Source organism: Stigmatopora nigra, chromosome 2, assembly GCF_051989575.1.
Source record: "Stigmatopora nigra isolate UIUO_SnigA chromosome 2, RoL_Snig_1.1, whole genome shotgun sequence".
Taxonomy (NCBI): domain Eukaryota; kingdom Metazoa; phylum Chordata; class Actinopteri; order Syngnathiformes; family Syngnathidae; genus Stigmatopora; species Stigmatopora nigra.
Genome location: NC_135509.1, coordinates 1710063 through 1728649, shown reverse-complemented (window position 1 = coordinate 1728649; position 18587 = coordinate 1710063). Strand labels below are relative to the sequence as shown.

General features: G+C 39.1%; 1 protein-coding gene and 1 long non-coding RNA gene across 3 annotated transcripts; both read left to right on the top strand.

The window, feature by feature from the left end:
* Nucleotides 1-195: 195 nt before the first annotated feature.
* Nucleotides 196-3661, top strand: stx7l (syntaxin 7-like). 2 transcript variants are annotated; one of them, XM_077710347.1, is made up of 10 exons: nucleotides 196-338; nucleotides 886-979; nucleotides 1071-1140; nucleotides 1211-1301; nucleotides 1363-1503; nucleotides 1725-1765; nucleotides 1855-1939; nucleotides 2004-2076; nucleotides 2527-2609; nucleotides 2735-3661. In XM_077710347.1, the coding sequence occupies exons 2-10, from the start codon at nucleotides 895-897 to the stop codon at nucleotides 2828-2830; spliced, it is 765 nt and encodes a 254-aa protein (XP_077566473.1). In that variant the 5' UTR covers nucleotides 196-338; nucleotides 886-894; the 3' UTR covers nucleotides 2831-3661. The 2 variants fall into 2 exon arrangements, with proteins under 2 accessions (XP_077566473.1, XP_077566472.1); XM_077710346.1 differs by lacking the exon at nucleotides 196-338 and adding an exon at nucleotides 425-576.
* A 1848-nt stretch (nucleotides 3662-5509) lies between these two features.
* Nucleotides 5510-8937, top strand: LOC144193340 (uncharacterized). The gene is made up of 3 exons (XR_013325730.1): nucleotides 5510-5862; nucleotides 6390-6534; nucleotides 8883-8937. It is a non-coding gene; the product is annotated as an uncharacterized LOC144193340 (long non-coding RNA).
* The last annotated feature ends 9650 nt before the right edge of the window (nucleotides 8938-18587 follow it).

Sequence of the window (18587 nt, the reverse complement as noted above, 5' to 3'; positions counted from 1 at the left end):
GATTGTCAATCACTCTTTTTATCTCCGGCACAAAATGGCTGCCGCAGGGTTTATGCATCGACTCCGCCTTCAGACATCTAGCCTTGTATGTATATGATCTATATACTAAGGACCTGGCCCTGTTCATGAATAATTGTAACGTTTTATTTATTGAAATTATTATTGACTATAAAGTGTTTTAACTTTATATAAATATAAAACGTCTCGTTACAGGAAAAAAAATCAACCATCTCGTGATTTACCACCTGACTTTTTTTCACGTGACATCACACGCCGGGGCGGCGTAAACAGGAAGAAGCCTAGCAAGACTCGTCTCAACACACACAGCTGCTGCGAAGGTAATATAATTAAAACTTTTATACATCTTCGCACTTTATTATGACTAAGCATATCTTTATTACAACTCGGAGTTGTATACATAAATGAGATTTCAAACGGGTCAGTAATAACAACAATAACTCGACGTCGGGTGAAGCTCACGTTCGGCAATAACAATTAGCACGACTACGTCATCAAAAAATGCCCATCTTCGGATTATTTATACATATATACTCGTACATTTGGACATTAGCAAAGGCAAGTAAAGATCGCTATTGTTTTTGTGAAAGTGAAACTGAAGCCGAGTACTCCTTGTTGAATATAATTACATTAAATCATGGTCGCTGTATCTTATAGACTAGGGCGGTAAATTCCAAGCAAATTAACACACCTGGGTCAAATGCTAAAATGGCCACATGCTTGCACTTTCTTTTGTTTGATACCGAGTGACCGTAATTCCTAACAAACCCACTAAAAGTCATGTTTTCACTTGCATAATAAACACCTGAGTGCAAACTTTCAGTATATATTAAAGTGTGTTTTTCGCTCTTGTCGTTTTTTTTACAGTTGGTCATCATGGCCTACCTGGCCGGGTTTCCCGAGGAGCCCAATGCTTTGGTTCAAAACATTAGCGGGAACATCCAGAGGCTATCCGTGCTAAGTAATGTCGACACACCGACAATTTACATTTTAAAAGTTATTCACTAATGTCATATTCTGTCTTCAATGATTTACGAACTCTTCTTGTGCAGCCTCCGACCTGCAGAGGGCGCTGTCGTTTCTAGGAACGGAAAAAGACAGCGACCAAGTGCAGCAGACACTGTGAGTTTACTCAAAGTTTGTGTTTGACTCAGTCAAATTTATGGAATAATAATTGTCTTTTGGTCACCAGGCAACAAAAGCAGCAGCAAGGTAACCAACTGGCCAAAGAGACTGACCGTCTTATCAAAGCTTTTAGCGCACTTCCCGTTGGCACAGACCAGGTACTGTCCGTCTCCTTTTCCAAAAGATGAATTTGTTGACTGAAGTTTTCCAATTTTACAGAGGCAAAGAAAAATTCAAAAAGACCGTTTGCTCAACGACTTCTCGGCGGCGTTGAACACGTTTCAGAAGACGCAGAGGGAGGCGGCCGATAAAGAACGGGAGTTTGTGGCACGAGTTCGAGCCAGCTCTAAAGTGTCGTCGGTGAGTTATTTAAAATTCACCATAAAGTGCACAAATAACAACTAGGAAAATAAGATGATAAGTAATTAATGAAGTAGTAGTCAGTGACAAATACACTAAATAAATGAGTAATCAACATTGTGGAATTGATCAACAATGTAAATTAATAAGTGCAGGAATACCAAAAAACTGAAGAAAAAAAACATTTGCTTTTGTTCACATATTTGATGTGTTTACTGTAGGGAGGACAGCCTGACAGCTATAATGTCACCCCTTTTCAAAGGTAGCACACTTTTTATTATTATTTAAATATATTATGTTTTGCTATCGTTTTATACTTTGTCGCTGATCGATTGTTTTTTGTCGCTACAGTGAGGTGCAGATACAGGTGGAGGCCGTCAGCGAAGACGATCTGCGGTTGATTCAAGAGAGAGAGTTGGCAATCCGACAGCTGGAGGTATGGAAATGGAGTCAAATGGATTGATGTGGAGAGTTAAACTAGGTGTTTTTGTCGTTTCTAGTCCGACATCACTGACGTCAATGACATTTTCAAGGATTTGGGAATGATGGTTCATGAACAGGGCGAAATGATTGGTAAGCTTTTCTTGTAATAATATGCAGTTTATACAGAGTGCATGAATACAGATTTTTTTTCTTTCTTATTTATATTGCTTTAGAACATACACTACAATAACCTTGCCTGTCACATGCCAAAGCAATGTGCATTAGTATAACCTCCCAAATGAGGCCTTTCTAGCCACACAAAGTTTGAACAAAGTCCATCCTTTGCAGGAAAAACCTAAACAGAAAATACCCACATTTGCTTTCATAACTATGGACAATTTACTGGATTAAAAAAAAAATCACAAAAAAGGGACATATAAATGCAAATAGTAATTATTTAGTATTTTTTTAACTCTGTTTATTTTTTAACTTCTACAAACTCAAAAACATAAGTGACATAAATAAGATAACATTTACTCTTAACTCCCCCCAAAAAGAGCTACAATATCTGTTAAACAAATAGACTGTCTATGCTTGCAGATAGTATAGAGGCCAACGTGGAGAGTGCAGAAGTGAACGTCCAGAGTGCCACGCAACAACTGGCGCGTGCCGCCGACTATCAGGTAAAAGAGATAAGCAATTGACCCACCCCCCCAAAGAGAGAGAGAGCGAAAAAAAAACATCAAGTTGTCCCCTGGAACTCCTCTTTCGACATCAACCTGACTCTCTATGTTCTTTTCTCTCTAAGCGGAGTTCGCGGAAGAAGATCTGCATCCTGATTATAGTGTTGGTCTTGATCGCCGTGGTGGTGGCCCTCGTCATCTGGGGCGCCTCACGACAGTGAGGACCCCCCTCCCTCGTCTTCGTCCTCACCTCAGACACTCGGTGTCCTGCTGCCAAGAAATGTTAAAAGCTTGATCGCCACATTATTAGGTATACACACACACACTCCAATTTAATTATTTCTGGGATACTCCTTAGCTGACGTTGACAGTGATGGACGTCCAATTTATTTTTACTCTATAAATGGATTGGAGGTCCATTGGTCAATGATAGGCAATGAGTTAAACACTGTAAAATAAATGGACTTCAGGCTGGTATTTTGGGCCCATAACTCATTTAAATTGTATACAGGTGGTTTTTATTAACATTCTATTCATTTGAATGGTATTTTTTTCTGTGACAAAAATAATGATTATTAATATAGAAAATATATGTAACCACAAAGGAATCGAGAAGTCTTCATGAATTCTATTAGTGAAAGAAATCAACTTATGCCATTTTACAATTAAGGTACAAAACGGAATATATCATCCAATGCTTACCTCACTGAAATTGTGCTTAAGAACGAGCTGGTGTACTTAATGTTGTCATACAATACTCACTGTTGCTACAATCAGCCTTAAGCACAGTTCTATCTACAATATTATATTTTTAAATTCAGCCAAGCATGTGCTTTTGTGTCCAAATAACTTTTTAAACAGAGTATCCTGAGATAAGCCTCTAACAAGAAATTGCATTTTCTTATTGATATGAAGGAAGCTACAAGCACTTATCTATGAAAATCTCAGCGAAGAGGACAGATCAAAATGCCTGTTTGTTATTTTTTGTTACTGCCAATGACCATTTTGCTGCCTCTCCCATGTTCTTAGTTTAATAAATGCACCTTATCACAGTGACATGATTCATTTTTGGAGCGAGATGTGACAGACTGGACAGTGGAACAATAATATGCTCAGGTAATTTATTTTTTTGTAAATTTTGTCACTATATTTGCATGTGCAGACACATTGAGCGTCAAATGTTATATAAATCTGTCAATCTTGTCCACTCAGCTTTCCTCCTTCCAAGAACTGCTGTAGTCAGCGACACATAATATCCAAGTGGGGCGATCATATAGCCTTACACACGGTTTGTACATTAATAATAACGCGAGGGCTCCAACCACACCAATTTTTACGGGATTCAAATTATAATGAGCCTTGGGAACCAAGAACGTCACTGGGAACGCAACGGCGTGACGCGGGATGAGATCAGGAGGACTCGTAAACGAATGGTTGCAGACTTGGCCGACGCAGAAGTGGAAGTAACAGATTGCTGACATGCAGTAGGAAAATGTTGCTTTGGCAGGAGGAGAGTCTTTGGCTGGAAGACGCTTTGGACGTATTGGTGCGAATACATCATCTGGCCCGGCGGGAGATGCGGCGGTCGCTTCTTACGGAATGTTGCAGTTCCCCGCAAAAGACGCCATGTTTTTCCGACGTCGTGTTTTCCAGGTGAGCTGTTTTTTGGATGTCGTTAATTGTTCAATTCCAATTAAAAGTACTCTAAAATGTTCCTTTTTTTTTGTAAAGGATTCCATTTTCTACTCTGGAAAGACCAAGTGAAGGCCGAAGGGAAATTCGGAGTGATGTCAGCGAGCCAAAAAAAAAAAGGTAATATTTCTTTTCCCTAGGTCATGGTGTCAAAGTGGCGGCCCGGGGGCCAAATCTGGCCCACCACATCATTTTGTATGGCCCGTATGTATTGAATTTTTAGGGATTTTGATCCAGTTCTTTTAATCCATTTATAAAAAAATCTAAAATGGTGACGTGGTTATAGAAGCACAGAAGTGTCTTTTTAGTAGCGACATGATGAATCATAGCCATGAAAGTGAGGGAAACATGAATTTCCCATTAAAAAGGCAAAGTCAACTTTTCTTTGCTGAGGTCATGTCAGAAGTTTAGGTAGCACTTTGAAGACATTTTAGTCTTGTAAATACACAGCTTCTGTAGAGTTTATGCGCACTGTGTCAATGTTATGCTACGTGATGTATTGGACATAGTTCAGAGGAGGTACAAAACCCTGAAGTAGGTGGTTATGGATGCCAGTAGGGGGCAGTGGTTGATTGACAACATGCTACAATGAATGCTACTGTACTCTTAGGATGTCCATCATTTTCATGACCACAATTTGATGAATGATATATATTTTTAAAGGGCACAACCGTTTTAACAAAAGAAAATGCTAATGTAATACGTTTGAACAGTACATATTGCAAAATCTTATATTTTTATACTGTATTGTTTTCAATATGCATCAAATTTATCATAATTTCGCCTTTATACTTGTATACTACTACTGTATCTTTCTCAAGGTAGGTGACAATTTAAAAGTATTTTTTTTGCGTCTAAATATCTTTCTTTTTTAAAAAAAATAAATACAGTTCATAGTAATTGTAGTACATATTTTCCCTGCAAAAAAATACTACTTTACTTACTATACTACCGTAAGTATTACTTAAAAACTGCTTATTTTTGTGCAAAAATATTCCTACTGCCATTTCTTGTCTTCTTAAACCAGAACTTATGACATTTTTTTTTCTTGTCTCAGACACTTCAACTTAACTTTCTCCCCAAATACTTTTGAACTTAGTATTCTAATAGCCCTCCTTTCATCTTCCCCTCGAATTTCCCTCTGCCAACATTTGTAAGCAAGTCTCCAGATGTGCGTCCTATTTTTAGCCATTATTAACGAAGCCATTCATCGGAAAGCCTTAACATGCGTTTCTTCCATTAGCTCAGCAGCTTGCCAACGCATCAAATCCCAATTGTATCACCGCATATTTTGTTGTTCTCTCCCTCTCTCTCGTCAGCCAAATTCCTGATGGCGGCCAAGGAATGCCACCTTTGACTTAAAAAATGTTTTTGCTGTCATGTACTCGCTCTTTCCCAGAAGAAATATTTGCTCATAAATAAAGATGAGCTCCAGCTGGCCAAGTCGGCACAGCTAAACACGTCGAAGGCCGCTGCGGCTTCGTCCTTTGCGCTTCAGAAGCTCGTGTTCCCTCTTATTTTGACAAATATTGATGTTTTTCTCAACGGGAAGTTGACCAAGGTAGGTAGCCCTGCACGGATGGATGTTCTAGCCACTTCAAAGTGACACATTTGAGGTAAAAGCACCCCTTGTGTATACTTGTAGAACATCTAAAAGTTAGCGGTTAGCTTTTGGACAAGGAGTACAGTGAACATGCATCAGGTGTTGAATTAAAAGTTGGACAATTTTTGCTAAAATGGTGTTTTCAAGACCTTTAGAAATAATAAAATGATTGTAATTTATTAGATGTCTATTGTAGTAAATTCATTGAAATTCTCAGTGAAAGTTTCTGAGGTGAGTTTATTCAATGGGACATTTTTGACTATTTAAAATGCAAACTTTTTGATCTCCAAATTTCTGACACTAATCCCATCGCATTACTTTCTCAGGCTTTTATAATCTCCAATCCTGGTTTCCGGCTCAACTTTTTAACCCCAACTCTGGCCTTGTCCACCATTTGCGTCAACCTCTACTTTTCACATAGCCACAAAAGGTCTTCTGACCAATAGAAATGTCTTCCAGGTTCAAACATTGTGGTGTGTTTGCAGGGAGCGCCGTTACCGGGGAGAAGAATGGCCAAGAGACCTCGCGTGACGCCACGAGCGGCGAAACCGACCTCGCCGTTGGTGGGAAAGAACCATGGCGGTAACTCCGAGGTGGCCGCATAAGGATGTGGCCAGACCACACGCAAAGGTACAAACACTACATTTCATGTCCATAAAGTGTAGGCTGTAATAACCCAGCAGTGTTAGGTCCATTCTTATTTTTTTTTCTTTTTTTACGCAATTTTCAAAAAATGTAATGTCAAACGCATTAATACAAAGTTTTAGAGCCATTTGGGATGCTAAATTCATGCTAAACAAAAAAAATAGGACTGTGGCATATTATAGTATTACAATAATTAAGTCATAGGAATAGTATCAGGATAAAACATTTAATTTTATGACATTATTTTGAGAAAAAAATTCAAATTCTTCCATTCAACTGCTTACTGACAGTCGGGGGGTGCCGGAGCCTATCCTCCTGGCGGGTTACCGGAACAAGTTGCCGACTAATCTTAATATTACGTCATTAAACTCGTACTTATTTACAATCTTAATGCGGTATTTTACAATCTGTTACGTAAATCGGGAAATCCTATCTTTCGGAACACATACATCAAATTATAATCGGTTTTAAGATTAATACTAATAATAATAGTACTATGTCAAGGACTTAGCTAAATTAGCTGTAATGCTTCTGAATGCAGACAAACAAAATACTGTAGTATGTAGACTTTACTAGTCCTATTATTTATAGAATAGTCTGTCGAGAGAGTTCGACAAAGGCTTAAAAAAAATTATCAACCAGGTTAAAGGTTAAGAACGGAAGGGCAGAGGCGAGCAAACAGGACGCTAGGAGGCGGGGCCAGAAAACGGCGTTTACTCGCGTCGATGTGAGATGTTCGTCACGCCAGGTGGAAGCTCCGACGACATTTTTGGCAGTGGTAAATGAATGGAATTTATACATAATTAGTTTAAATGAATTGTACGGCAATGGCAGCCCATAAATTAAATGTGAAAAAAATCCAAATGAATAGAGTTGATTTTTAGAGGTCAGTAGTTTGAATCTATTTACTTATGGTAAGTTTAATGAATGCACGCCATTTGTGTCAACACCACTTCTGGTAAGGCTTAGCCAGTGTTCGTATTTTGTTTATTCCAGTAAATCTTTAAAAAAAAAAAGTAGTCAAACCGTCTTAAACAGCACCTGGTCAAGTCACACTCTGTAAATTTCAAAACCACGACCACATGAAACAAAGCTTTTAATACTGAGCCACCTTAATATACCCTTCTATTTGCCAAGCACACATACACAGGCACACTTTTTTTACGCATTCCTGACTGACTTTAACTCAAAAACATTTCAAGGTTAGATTAAAAAGTGTCTTCAACATTCCATTATCTCGTTTTGTTGCTCTTCCATTGCGGTTTTTAGCAGGTTTGTTTTTTTTTCCCCCCGTTTCGATAAAAATATCCCGTTTTAAATATTATTTTATGTCGGATTTGACCCTCTTTTTGTCGAAAAATTCAACAAAAATCCTTCTTTCCAATCTGCCAAAAAAATACACAGCTAACATTAGTTTTTTGTCAAAACCGGTAAAAACGATAAAGTATATTTTCACTCGCCGCGTAAAAAGCGCCCCTAAAAAACAAGCTCATTATGCTTTGATCACACTTCTATCATCTTTTTTTGCAACATGTCCGCCTTGTAAACAAGCGGCGAGATGCAAACCAACTTAAAAAGTCCAGTACGCCACTTTAAAAGCTTGTCAACGTTTTTTTTCGCCCCCCCCGCCCTTACGCCCTTTTTCAATGAACGCCACTGTTGCAAACACAGATGCGCGCCTCTTAAAAAACGCAACTGGAGCGAAGGCCGGGCGTAGAAATTTGAAAGAAAACAAACAGGATTCCTGAGCACGGCGGCGTGGCTTGAGGCCCGCCGCCGGACGCCGACACAAAGAGGGGCCTGTTCGGCGTTCGCTCCGGGCCAACGGAACGCCGCCTTTGCCGCGCTTGTTGACCTAAGCTACTTTAGAATGTTTGCGCAATAGCTTTCTGACCGCTTGATTAAAAATATCGTTTGATGCGCCGGTTCGGACCGGTCTGAGCGAGCCTCACGTTCAACAACGCCGCCCCTCATCGGCGAGAAAAAGCCAGCCACAGTCAAACGATTGAGGTCCCGCGTCCAGTTAGCTTTTCATTATATAACGCCCAGGCTCAGCTATGAAATGTCACGAATGGAAAGGCCGCTCGGCGACCGTCGCTCTGGAGGCGTGCGGACATGATTCTTTATTTCCATTTTTGTGGATAGCAAACATTTCCTCTTTTCCCGACTGTGATGTTAACCATGTGTCAGCATAACCTAAAACCGTCAGGCTGTCCAAAAGCATTAGAGTGATTGCGTAATTCCCCGCTTCTTCAAGTGGAACAGTGTTTTCGGACACATTTGCTTTTTGGGATAAATTATAACTGTCTTTTTTTTCTTGTTACATTTTTCAGAGCAAGAAAAGGAGCAAGAAAAAGTGCTAGTGGAATGGGGTCGAGGACACTAAAGGCATGTGAAAACACTTATTTTTGTATTAGTGTTAGCAATCTAAACAAGTCAATGAAAGTTAATAATATTACATACTTACCCAACTTTAATAAGATCCTAAAATAGCCTACAATCGATTTAAGTCAATGGCAACCTCTGTGTTAAAATTGTCAAAAACTTTGGATTGAATGTAGAGTAATAACAAAATAAAATAGTATTTAAAATATATCTAATTATAAAAAAATACTTAAAGATAAAGTACTAAAAAATATTTTAAATAGGATACACCTTAAAAATATATATTTTTAAATATTTTTTAAATGTAGCTAAACATTTTATTGCCATTTTTAAATATAAATATTATGCACAAGTACATTAAAAATAATTCTAAATAATCTAAATCCCCACAAAGCTTTCATTCTTATGCATTAAGAGCAACAAGCAACATTTAAAAATAGAATACACCTTAAAAAAACAAAAAATATTTTTAAATGAGGTAAAAAAATGTTCTCTCCATTTTTAAATGAAAATATTTCAGGGAAAGTACCTAAAAAAATATACTAATATCCCACAAAGCTGTCATTCTTGAAGAGCAACAGGTGTATATGAATACACATGTGAATTTGAACCGGTCTCTTCCAGCACATCATATCACGTGTCTCGTGTGTTTACAGTGGCAAAACAGTGCGCCTCATTGAGCCTCAGCCAAGGGCCAAAGTTGACTAGCTTTAAAGTCCAAGCGTGCCCAGGTGACCACCAGGTCTTGTGCTTCTATTTTGGCAACTTTTTCTAAAGTGAAAAAAAATTACAGTTTGTTGTTTAGGACCCTGGCTTGGCTCGGAGGAAATCGGCTTATCTGACGTTTAGTAAAGCTCCTTAAGGCCATCGTTGCTGACTGGACAAGCTTCATTAACTATTTTGCTGCCATTGACGGACAATCTGGTTTATATACATTCCAATACTTATAGTAAATTGTGCTTAAATTTTCAAACTTAGCTCTGGTGTACATTGTTTTGATTTGGTTTTTAAACATTTTTAGTCAACATTTTCTATGTATTCACTTTGTCACATATGCAATAGAGCGAGAATACAGACACAGCAAAATACATTTTAGACATAAATAGTTGTGTAATATGTCAGTTCATAAATAAAAACATGAATAAATATATATGCTCACATAGTTCACATTTTTTACTTGTTTTAGCCATATATTTTCATACTTAGCCAAAATTATCCCCTTCCATCACCACTATATTTGTAATTTTCTTAATAATTGTCCTTTTTATCATTCATATCCTATAATCCCAATACATTTTATCTTTTACTTCATTATTTCCTACCTTTTTATAATAATTTCTGCATTCCAACTGACAGATTTTTATTTATTTTTCAGCTCCAGACCTCATCTCACCTCATTTTTCAACATTATTTCAGCCTCACTCCATCCCATTGACGTCCCTAAACGTCAAATCCATCTGAACTGGCTGTCCTGAATATTCATGGAAAAGCCACTTTTCACAAGAACTCCATTTCAAATAGAAAAGACCACTCTTGTACTCATTTTTTTTTGCAATGGCGCATATTCTGCTCTTCTCACGGTAAGTCCTCTCAGGTCTGTTTGCTTTCATGCCAATGTCAGGGCGGCCGTTGGTGTTTATGCAGGTGCGGCGGGAGGGACGTTGGCTTTTCACGTTGGGCTCCATCGCCCTAAAAAAGGGGTCGCCTTTATATGTGGCGTTACCCCGAGCCGGGCCGGGCCCAGAGAAGGCATTTCCTCGGCTTACTGGAACAGTTAAGGGTTAGAAACGTGTCACGGCTGGGCGAGAAAAAATTCCAAGTGTCAGCAATCGGACATCATGTCATTTAAGCGGCGCTTCGGAATTGCTGTTGACTTTGGACGAAGCCCATTTTAGTTATAAAATAGATGTACAATTTGTTTTCAAGTTGACTACAGTAATCCCTCAATTATCACTGTTTCTGCTATTAATAATGACCTGCTTTGTGATTTTGATTAATTGCATTCCTTTTACCACAGGGCAAAAATATATAGGGGCCATTATAGGAAAAGTTTACATACCTTTTTAGGTATACAACTAAGCAAATGTGTCGGGTGAGTGTTACGCAATGCAAAGGTGTTGTGTGATGCGGCGTGAATGTAACGCCTTGTCAGTCTCATTTTTTGACGTACACAGTGTCCAGTCAAAGTGTGGCTTATTTCCAGAAGCCTCCTTCTCACACTTTAATGCATTTATAATTGACACTAGCCAATTCTCCAAAAGCTTTTCCTACTGACAACCCATTTTTTTAAAAACTTGATATAATCAGTCCTCTCGAAATCATGATATATGCTAGTACACACTTATTTCTAATACTATAGCTTATTATAAAATTTGTACATATTTTTCAGACTTTGTCAATTTAGAAATGCTATAATTATACATGTTAACTTCAAATTAGCAGATTTTGAACCATCAGCTAATGGAGAAACATTGTTTAAGTCAGACTGAACTCAAGCTTGTTGTGCAGGGCATATTTTATGATATTTTCCTAACTTAAAAACCGATAACTATTTTTTTCATGTTTGTTTCGCTTCTGGCAGCCTCTTCTTCCTCATCCACCGATGGATTCCCAAGTAAAATGGACTCCGCCCCCGGAAGATCATCCAACACGGCCAAATGGGCAAAATGGGTCAGCGTCCGCTCGTTTATCAACCAGGTACCATATAATATCTCATGTCGGGAGGCGTGCGAAACTTTTGACAGCCATCCCACCTGCGTCATGGCTTCCTCCTCACCTCGATGGGGAATCCAACCCGTGCCCAAATGACCCGCCTTGACCTTGGGGTGGCGGCTCGGGTCCAGCGCCGTTGTTTGGCCTTGCGGCTCGCACTTGGACGAGGGAAAGGCCCAGACAGGGAGGGGTCCCTTTTTTAGGCACGGTGCAAAAAAACGGAAAAAAAAATAAAAGCGCCAACGTACTGTATCTGGAACCAATTATAACGTAGCATGGGAACCCTTTTGAGGCGTTTGCACTTTTGCTGAAATACTTCCATGTACTTACACGGTATATTTACCTTTTTAAGACCTTGAGATATGAGTTTCATTCACGCCAGTGGCCTTCTCCCTCACGCTAACACTTGTATTGAATTGGCTTTTTACGCCACTTTGACACCTGTGTCATAAGGCAAAGCTAATTTTCTTGAAAAAGGGAACAAACACTGGCAATTCTGTATATATTTATTATCTCTGTCGCTGCATTTGATTTCTGTTGCAGGCAAAAGGTGAAAAGCAAAGGGCGGAAATACACTGGTGCAAAAACAGGCCGCTTCTGGGTCAACATTGACTTTGGCGGCGACTGAGACAAAAACTCCAATGATTAAAGGCTGTGTTTTCATCCGTGACGGTAACAGGAAGCTAATTAGCCTAGTCGCGCGCGCCAGGCTAATAGGGGGGCGAGCGTGGGGTTCAAACCGCGGTGTGCTAGGACGCCGGCCGGATTGCCAAGATGTAAATAACGACAATCCTGATTTGGATTGGTAAATAGTTGGAGAATGGTTAAAAAAAAAAAAGCGTGGATTGGTTGCAAGGCAAACGCATATAAAATAGCTGTCTGAGATAAAGTTAGTTGACCCACATTAATAAGGTTGAACTTATTTGACCTGGGAGTTATTGTAAGTTAAAACATGTCAATTTGTCATTATTTTTTTCAGGTCTTTTTAGTTTTTCAAATTATTCAATGATTTATTCATTCACTAATTTTCAACACTGCTTTTCCTGGACAGGGTGCTGGAGCCTGTCCCATATGACTTTGTTCAAAGACCCAAGACTGGTCGCCAGACAACTATTCGCCCTCACAATTGCACCCCCACCAAAATCAGATGGGTGAACCACTACACCATCAGGTAAGCTAATTTTTCAGCATTTTTGTCATGATACATTTAATTTAAAAAAAATGCGTGTTGCTTTATAATAACTCTAAAAATTATTTAATGATTTTCCTAAATTCAAAATGAGTTCTTAGGCTATTTTAAAATTTCCAATCAACTTATCATACCTTATTTAAACATCTTAACTACATTTAAAACTGTTTATCTCCTCCAAATACCTCCCTATTTCATCTAAAAAAAATATCAACAATACCATAGTTACTCGTTAGCATCATAGATAGACGTCTAATTTCCCCCTAAAAAATAAACTTGACATCCCTGCCTCTATCAATAGCAACAAAAGACAAGCAAACATTCCTCCCAGCTCATCTCTCACCACTAAAAACCAAAACAATTCCACAAAAAACTAAACCACATCTCTATTTCCATCTTCCCCTTCTAAAAAAATAGCATACCTGGAATCGTTAACGTCTTGTGTGGGATCCGCACAATCTATACTTAGAAACCCCGCTTGGGTCATATATAGCCAATGACCTGCTTTTTGCATGTTTCACTTCAAAAACAGCATAACATTCCAATGCTTTTTCTTTTTTGCACGTGTGAGGTCCCAATAGAGGAAGTCATCTAAGTTTAGAAAGCTTGGAAAAAAAACGAAAAAGGTCAGTGGACCAGGCAACGAGTCCATCCGGGCGGGACCCACACGACGGCAAAGACCACCTGACGCGCTGGCGTTTTGTCCAAACTGTCGTCAACGCAAACACTCAAACAAAAGTTTCCAGGCGGACTTAGCGGCTCAAGCGCCCTGTTTTATGACGTAAAAGCCCCCCACGGATTTTTTATTACATAATTTTGGATAAGGCTCAGCACACAATATAGAATGGATAGTTTTATAGTCTATTATTTAATTTGCTAGCATGTAAAAACTAGCCTAGACATTTTGTCAAATTTAATCAACAACAGGATTCTGTGACTTTTACATTAAATTTGCAATTTTGTTGTTTAATTTGATAGCAAAAACTAGCAAAGACATTTTGTCAAATTTAATCAACAACAGGATTCTGTGACTTTTACATTAAATTCGCAATTTTGTTATCTAATTTGATAGCAAAAACTAGCAAAGATATTTCATCAAATTTAATCAACAACAGGATTCTGTGACTTTAATAACTTTTAATGCTTGATTTTGTTGCCAGGTTCCAAAAGACGCTCCAATCAAGAAACTGGTCAAAGGCGCTTTGTTCCAAGCGTAAGCGATATCACCTTCCTCGATAGCCAACGACAAAAAAGCTCCCCTCGAAATGATTAATGAGGAAGGGTTGCACCCAAAAATGCGAGTCGGCGTCCAAGTTATGTCCCGGCGGAACGGTGAGGCCGAGGTATGTAATATATGGCGGCCCATTAAAGCCGCGTAATTCAAAACGCAGCCGCCACAAGAAAAAAAAGGACGCTTGGGGTCTCACGCTTGTTTCCAGTCTGGACTTTGCTTTTTTTCTTTTTTTTCTTTTTCCAGCCGACTAGCCTTTAAATAGACTAGCTTTCCATCTTGACAATTCATCTGCCCACCAACACCCCCCCGCCCGAGGCCTCCCTCAACAATCACTCTACGCATAGCACCCCCCAAAGTTATTACTTTCCATTGTCCCAGCGTTCCATTGACTTGCTCGTCAACTGTCAAACAAACCAGATTAAATTACAGTAATCCCTCGAATATCACTGATCATAAATTCACTACTTTCCGATTTTTTTTTGCTATTAAAAATCATAAAAATCACAAAATATTTTTCTTAAAGTTCATAAAAACGTAAAAATCCACGCTTAAACTCGTAAACTCATAAAATCGAATCAGATTATTAATTAGATTCAGTCAGTAATACCTTGAGATACGAGCTTAATGGGATCGAGTGCCAATTTACTCTTATCTCAAATCAACTTTCCCCATAGAAAGGAACTAAATACAAACTAATCCGCTCCCACCATCTCTAAAAAAAACACCAAAAATAAGCTATTCTGAAGTAAAAACATCTTTTTATTGTTTTGATTGTTAGGATCTTCAATACTAAAATACTTGCGACGGATTGTCCATCCATCTGTAAACACCTCATTACGCTCTTGTTGCCACTCCACTTTGTGACGTCTATTTACAAATCTTTATTTTGAGCTCGCCGGCATGACAAAATCCACCTAGCAACACAATAATAGAGTACTAGCGTGGTGATATTATGTACTCCCGAGTGTTTGGTGTCGTTATATAAAAAACCCAGGCGCCGTTCCAAAATCCGACGCCAGGCAAGGTAAAGCCATTTGACGTTGTCGACGGCAACGGCGGAAACATTCCTCCCGGGGCCGCTAATGTCAGACATCTATAGCCCGATAAAATCCGCCGTCGTCGCTTAGACAGTTCGTCTCAGGACATGGCGTTTTGTTTTCACCTAAAAATGACTTTTTTTTCCCCCCCATAGGAAGCAATGGAAATAACTGGTTTCTTTACATAAACAAGCTTCGACCTCAACTCGCCACCGCCCCCAAATCCTGTGAAATTACTCATTTCATACGTGACAAAAAAAGGAAATGGTCATCGTCGTCTGCGCTTCATGGCGAGAATAGTTCAAGGTCAATATTTATCTTTTGACATGACAAAAATGTTTTGGTCACCTCAAAGCAAAGCGTGGGTAAATTAACTGGAATGGTGCTAAATATAGCCGAGGGCCGCCACAAACCGATATTTTGACCGTCAACTCGTCGCCAATCTTTTACGCTGGACTGAAATGTTGAGTTTAGATGGCTTGAATTCTCAATATTATCTAACTAGGAAGGGGAATATTGTTTTTAAAGATGTTTGCATTCATCATAAGGCTAAGTTGATTGTAGCAGTCCTAAAATCAACACTATGTACAATGTTTTATAGCGTGCTCTTCTATATTTGTGTTATGTTATATATGTGCCCGCTGTAAAAAGTGTATTCTTTTTTTTCGAATTAGATTTTTTAACACTTCAACATGTAAACAATGGAACAAAATTATCATATCATAAATTTTTATCCTATTTTTCACTCTTCCAGTTCCCTTGGATCGGACAACCATCACCGCCACTCAAGCCTCACCAATCAGCAAACAACTTCCAATCTCAAGTCGACAAATGTAGGTCAGTTGTCGATAAAGCAAGGCCGCCACCGCCGAATTCAAAGCGGCCATTTTGCCAGCTGGCCAAGCGTGAGCTCAACGCCTCGCAATGCCCCGCACACTGGCCCCTCTGTGACGCTGCCGCCGTCGCCGACCACGTCAGCTAACGTGGCGTGATGGAAGCGCCTAGTCAGGGAACAAGAGCCGCACTTTTTGGAGCGGCTCCTGGCATGACACCGCCTTTCGACTTCTCGGCTGCCGGCTACATTTAGTCGGCGTGGTGATGTCACACTTTGCGACCCAACAACCACTTTTTCAGGGGCTCGCTTTTAGAGGTATTATGGTTTTTGCAGATTTGGATTTGAGGTTTTTTGGGCCCGCAAAAACTGAAAAATCATCAATCATACCATTTCCCCGCCCACAAAACTGCCACATAAACAGACCGTATCATAATATTTTTTGCCGATATAATTTGATCCCTTTCCCTTGAAACCGGTTGAAATGTTATAAACTAGTCTGTAATGTCTGGTCTCACGCTTGTGGTCAAGAAATTCCTTTAAAAAAGTGGCTGTCAATCAAACAATTTTCCAAAATAGGAAGAAAAACGTGCTTAACTCAAGTTGTTCCTCTTTCTATTCCAGATTAGCCACTTGACGTCCAATCTTTTTCAACGGGGAAGGTTTCTGTGAAAGTTTCCAAGGTGAGAGTTTATTTTACACAAGGTTTTGTGCTTATTAGCAAACAAAACAAGGGAATTCCACTTTTTTAAAAATTCCAAAGTCTGCTGTTTTAGTGCTTGATCCATTCCAGGAATCATAAAATAGGAAATCAATGCTTACCGCAGACAATAGTGCAATTTGGAGTAATCACTTGCAGACCGACATCCCCCTCAAATATGACTCAATAGAGAATAATGACGGCTTTTCATACCAAAAGTATTACAAAGGACAAAAAGAGCTTAAAGAAGGGCGGCCATTTTGCTTGCTTTACAACACTGAAACTATGGAAACAACCTTTTTATCGTGGTCATGTTTTTGTAAGCTGAACTCGTTGACAGCGATATCCGTCTATTTTGTCTATCACTTACAAGGTCAAAAAACACCCACACCAATTTTGCTGACATCAGGGTCAGACTTTCAAAATAAAAACATACTAGGATAATAGCTTAACTTCTATTGTGTCGAAATTACAATACACATACTTATTTTTTCCTAAAAAAACATGACCTTTTAAGGTACTATTATATTTTTAAAGTCAGAATTTTGCCAGTATTTACCAATTTAGCCTAGCAATTTAAATAGTTTTACCATTTTGTAATGTCTTTATTTTAACTCAATGTAACAGTAATTATGTTATAATGACAGCCAATGCATAATTCTCTTGCCTCTTTAATAATCCCATCAATTCTCCTCATTCTACAGAATAACAACACGTCAAAGTCATTCCCTTGGCACGTAACAATGGACATATTTTGTACGGAATCCTCTCTCTCTCTCTCTCTCCAGTCAAGCTGCTTCCTTTCGATAACTCGGAGTTGACTGACAGGAGCTTTTTGTCCCGCACCGAAAAAGAGAGAACATCTCCTTATTAGGAAAAGCCCAGACGCCCTTATATGGTAAGACTTCCTGTAAATAGTAACAAGTCTGTCTGCTGGCTATCCTCGCACATTCCTGCTGCTCCAGGTTTTTGCTTTTTTTCCCCCCCCTTCTCTCTCTTTCACTCACTCTCTCTCTTTTCCTTTCTCTCTCATTTCCGATGTGCTAGCAGGGCTGCCTTTCATAAGTCTAGCCTGATGTGTGATCTACCCCCCACTCCACCCCTAGCCCGTCCAAAAAAAAAAAATACACAAACCTCTGTCTAGCCTTTTTCCTCAAGTACTACTTAAATCTGGCCCGGGTACGCGTCGCACCTAGTTTTCCTTCTTTTTCAAGTCTCACACCAAAAAGCTCATTAGGCAGGTGAGTGGAGAGAACAAGGGGAGTCATTCCCGGCAATATGGCGGTGGCGGCGGTGTAGCTATACCGTACCCCACTAGAGGCCTGCTTTTTCACTTAAAAAGCTTGAGGAAAAACAGAACTGTTTTGAAGGGTCGGCTTGTATCAAACATACTGATTTTTATGTCCAATGGCACTTTTTGATGGAGAATAACAACATGTAAGGCTGTATGACCATTGGAATTAGGCTAGTGGCTAGCATAAATGTTTCAAAAGTAGTAAAAAAGTGATCAAATTTAGCCCAAATACACAAACTACTGTTAATCAAGAAAATTTAACATATTTGATGTGTATAGCTGTCAACAACATTAAAAAATAATAATTGAACATTAGCATTTTAGCTGATAATTCAACCACTCTCAAAGAAATTGACCTTCCATGCCCTTAGCCCTCCAAAGTAAAAGCACATCAATATTTTCACAATTTTTATGACCACTCAGTAACTTCTACTTTCCCGACAGACCCTAACGAATCCCCCCGTCGGCCATCTTCCGATGACACATCCTCCATCTTTTTATTTTCTCCTCATTTTCCCTCCTTGTTCATTCATAACGCATTATCCCTTTTGTTCATGTGCCGCCTCTTTAAGAAAAATGAATATTTATAGACTTTGTGTTTGTGAAGTAAGGCTTGAGGAATTCCCAGTGTGGGGTCTTTGGGCCTCCTCTGAGC

Coding starts and splice junctions, on each gene's coding strand:
- stx7l (XM_077710346.1), top strand. CDS start 520: ATGCCCATCTTCGGATTATTTATACATATATACTCGTACATTTGGACA. Junction 980..1,070: donor CCAGAGGCTATCCGTGCTAA/GTAATGTCGACA, acceptor CTTCTTGTGCAG/CCTCCGACCTGCAGAGGGCG. Junction 2,610..2,734: donor CGCGTGCCGCCGACTATCAG/GTAAAAGAGATA, acceptor TTTCTCTCTAAG/CGGAGTTCGCGGAAGAAGAT.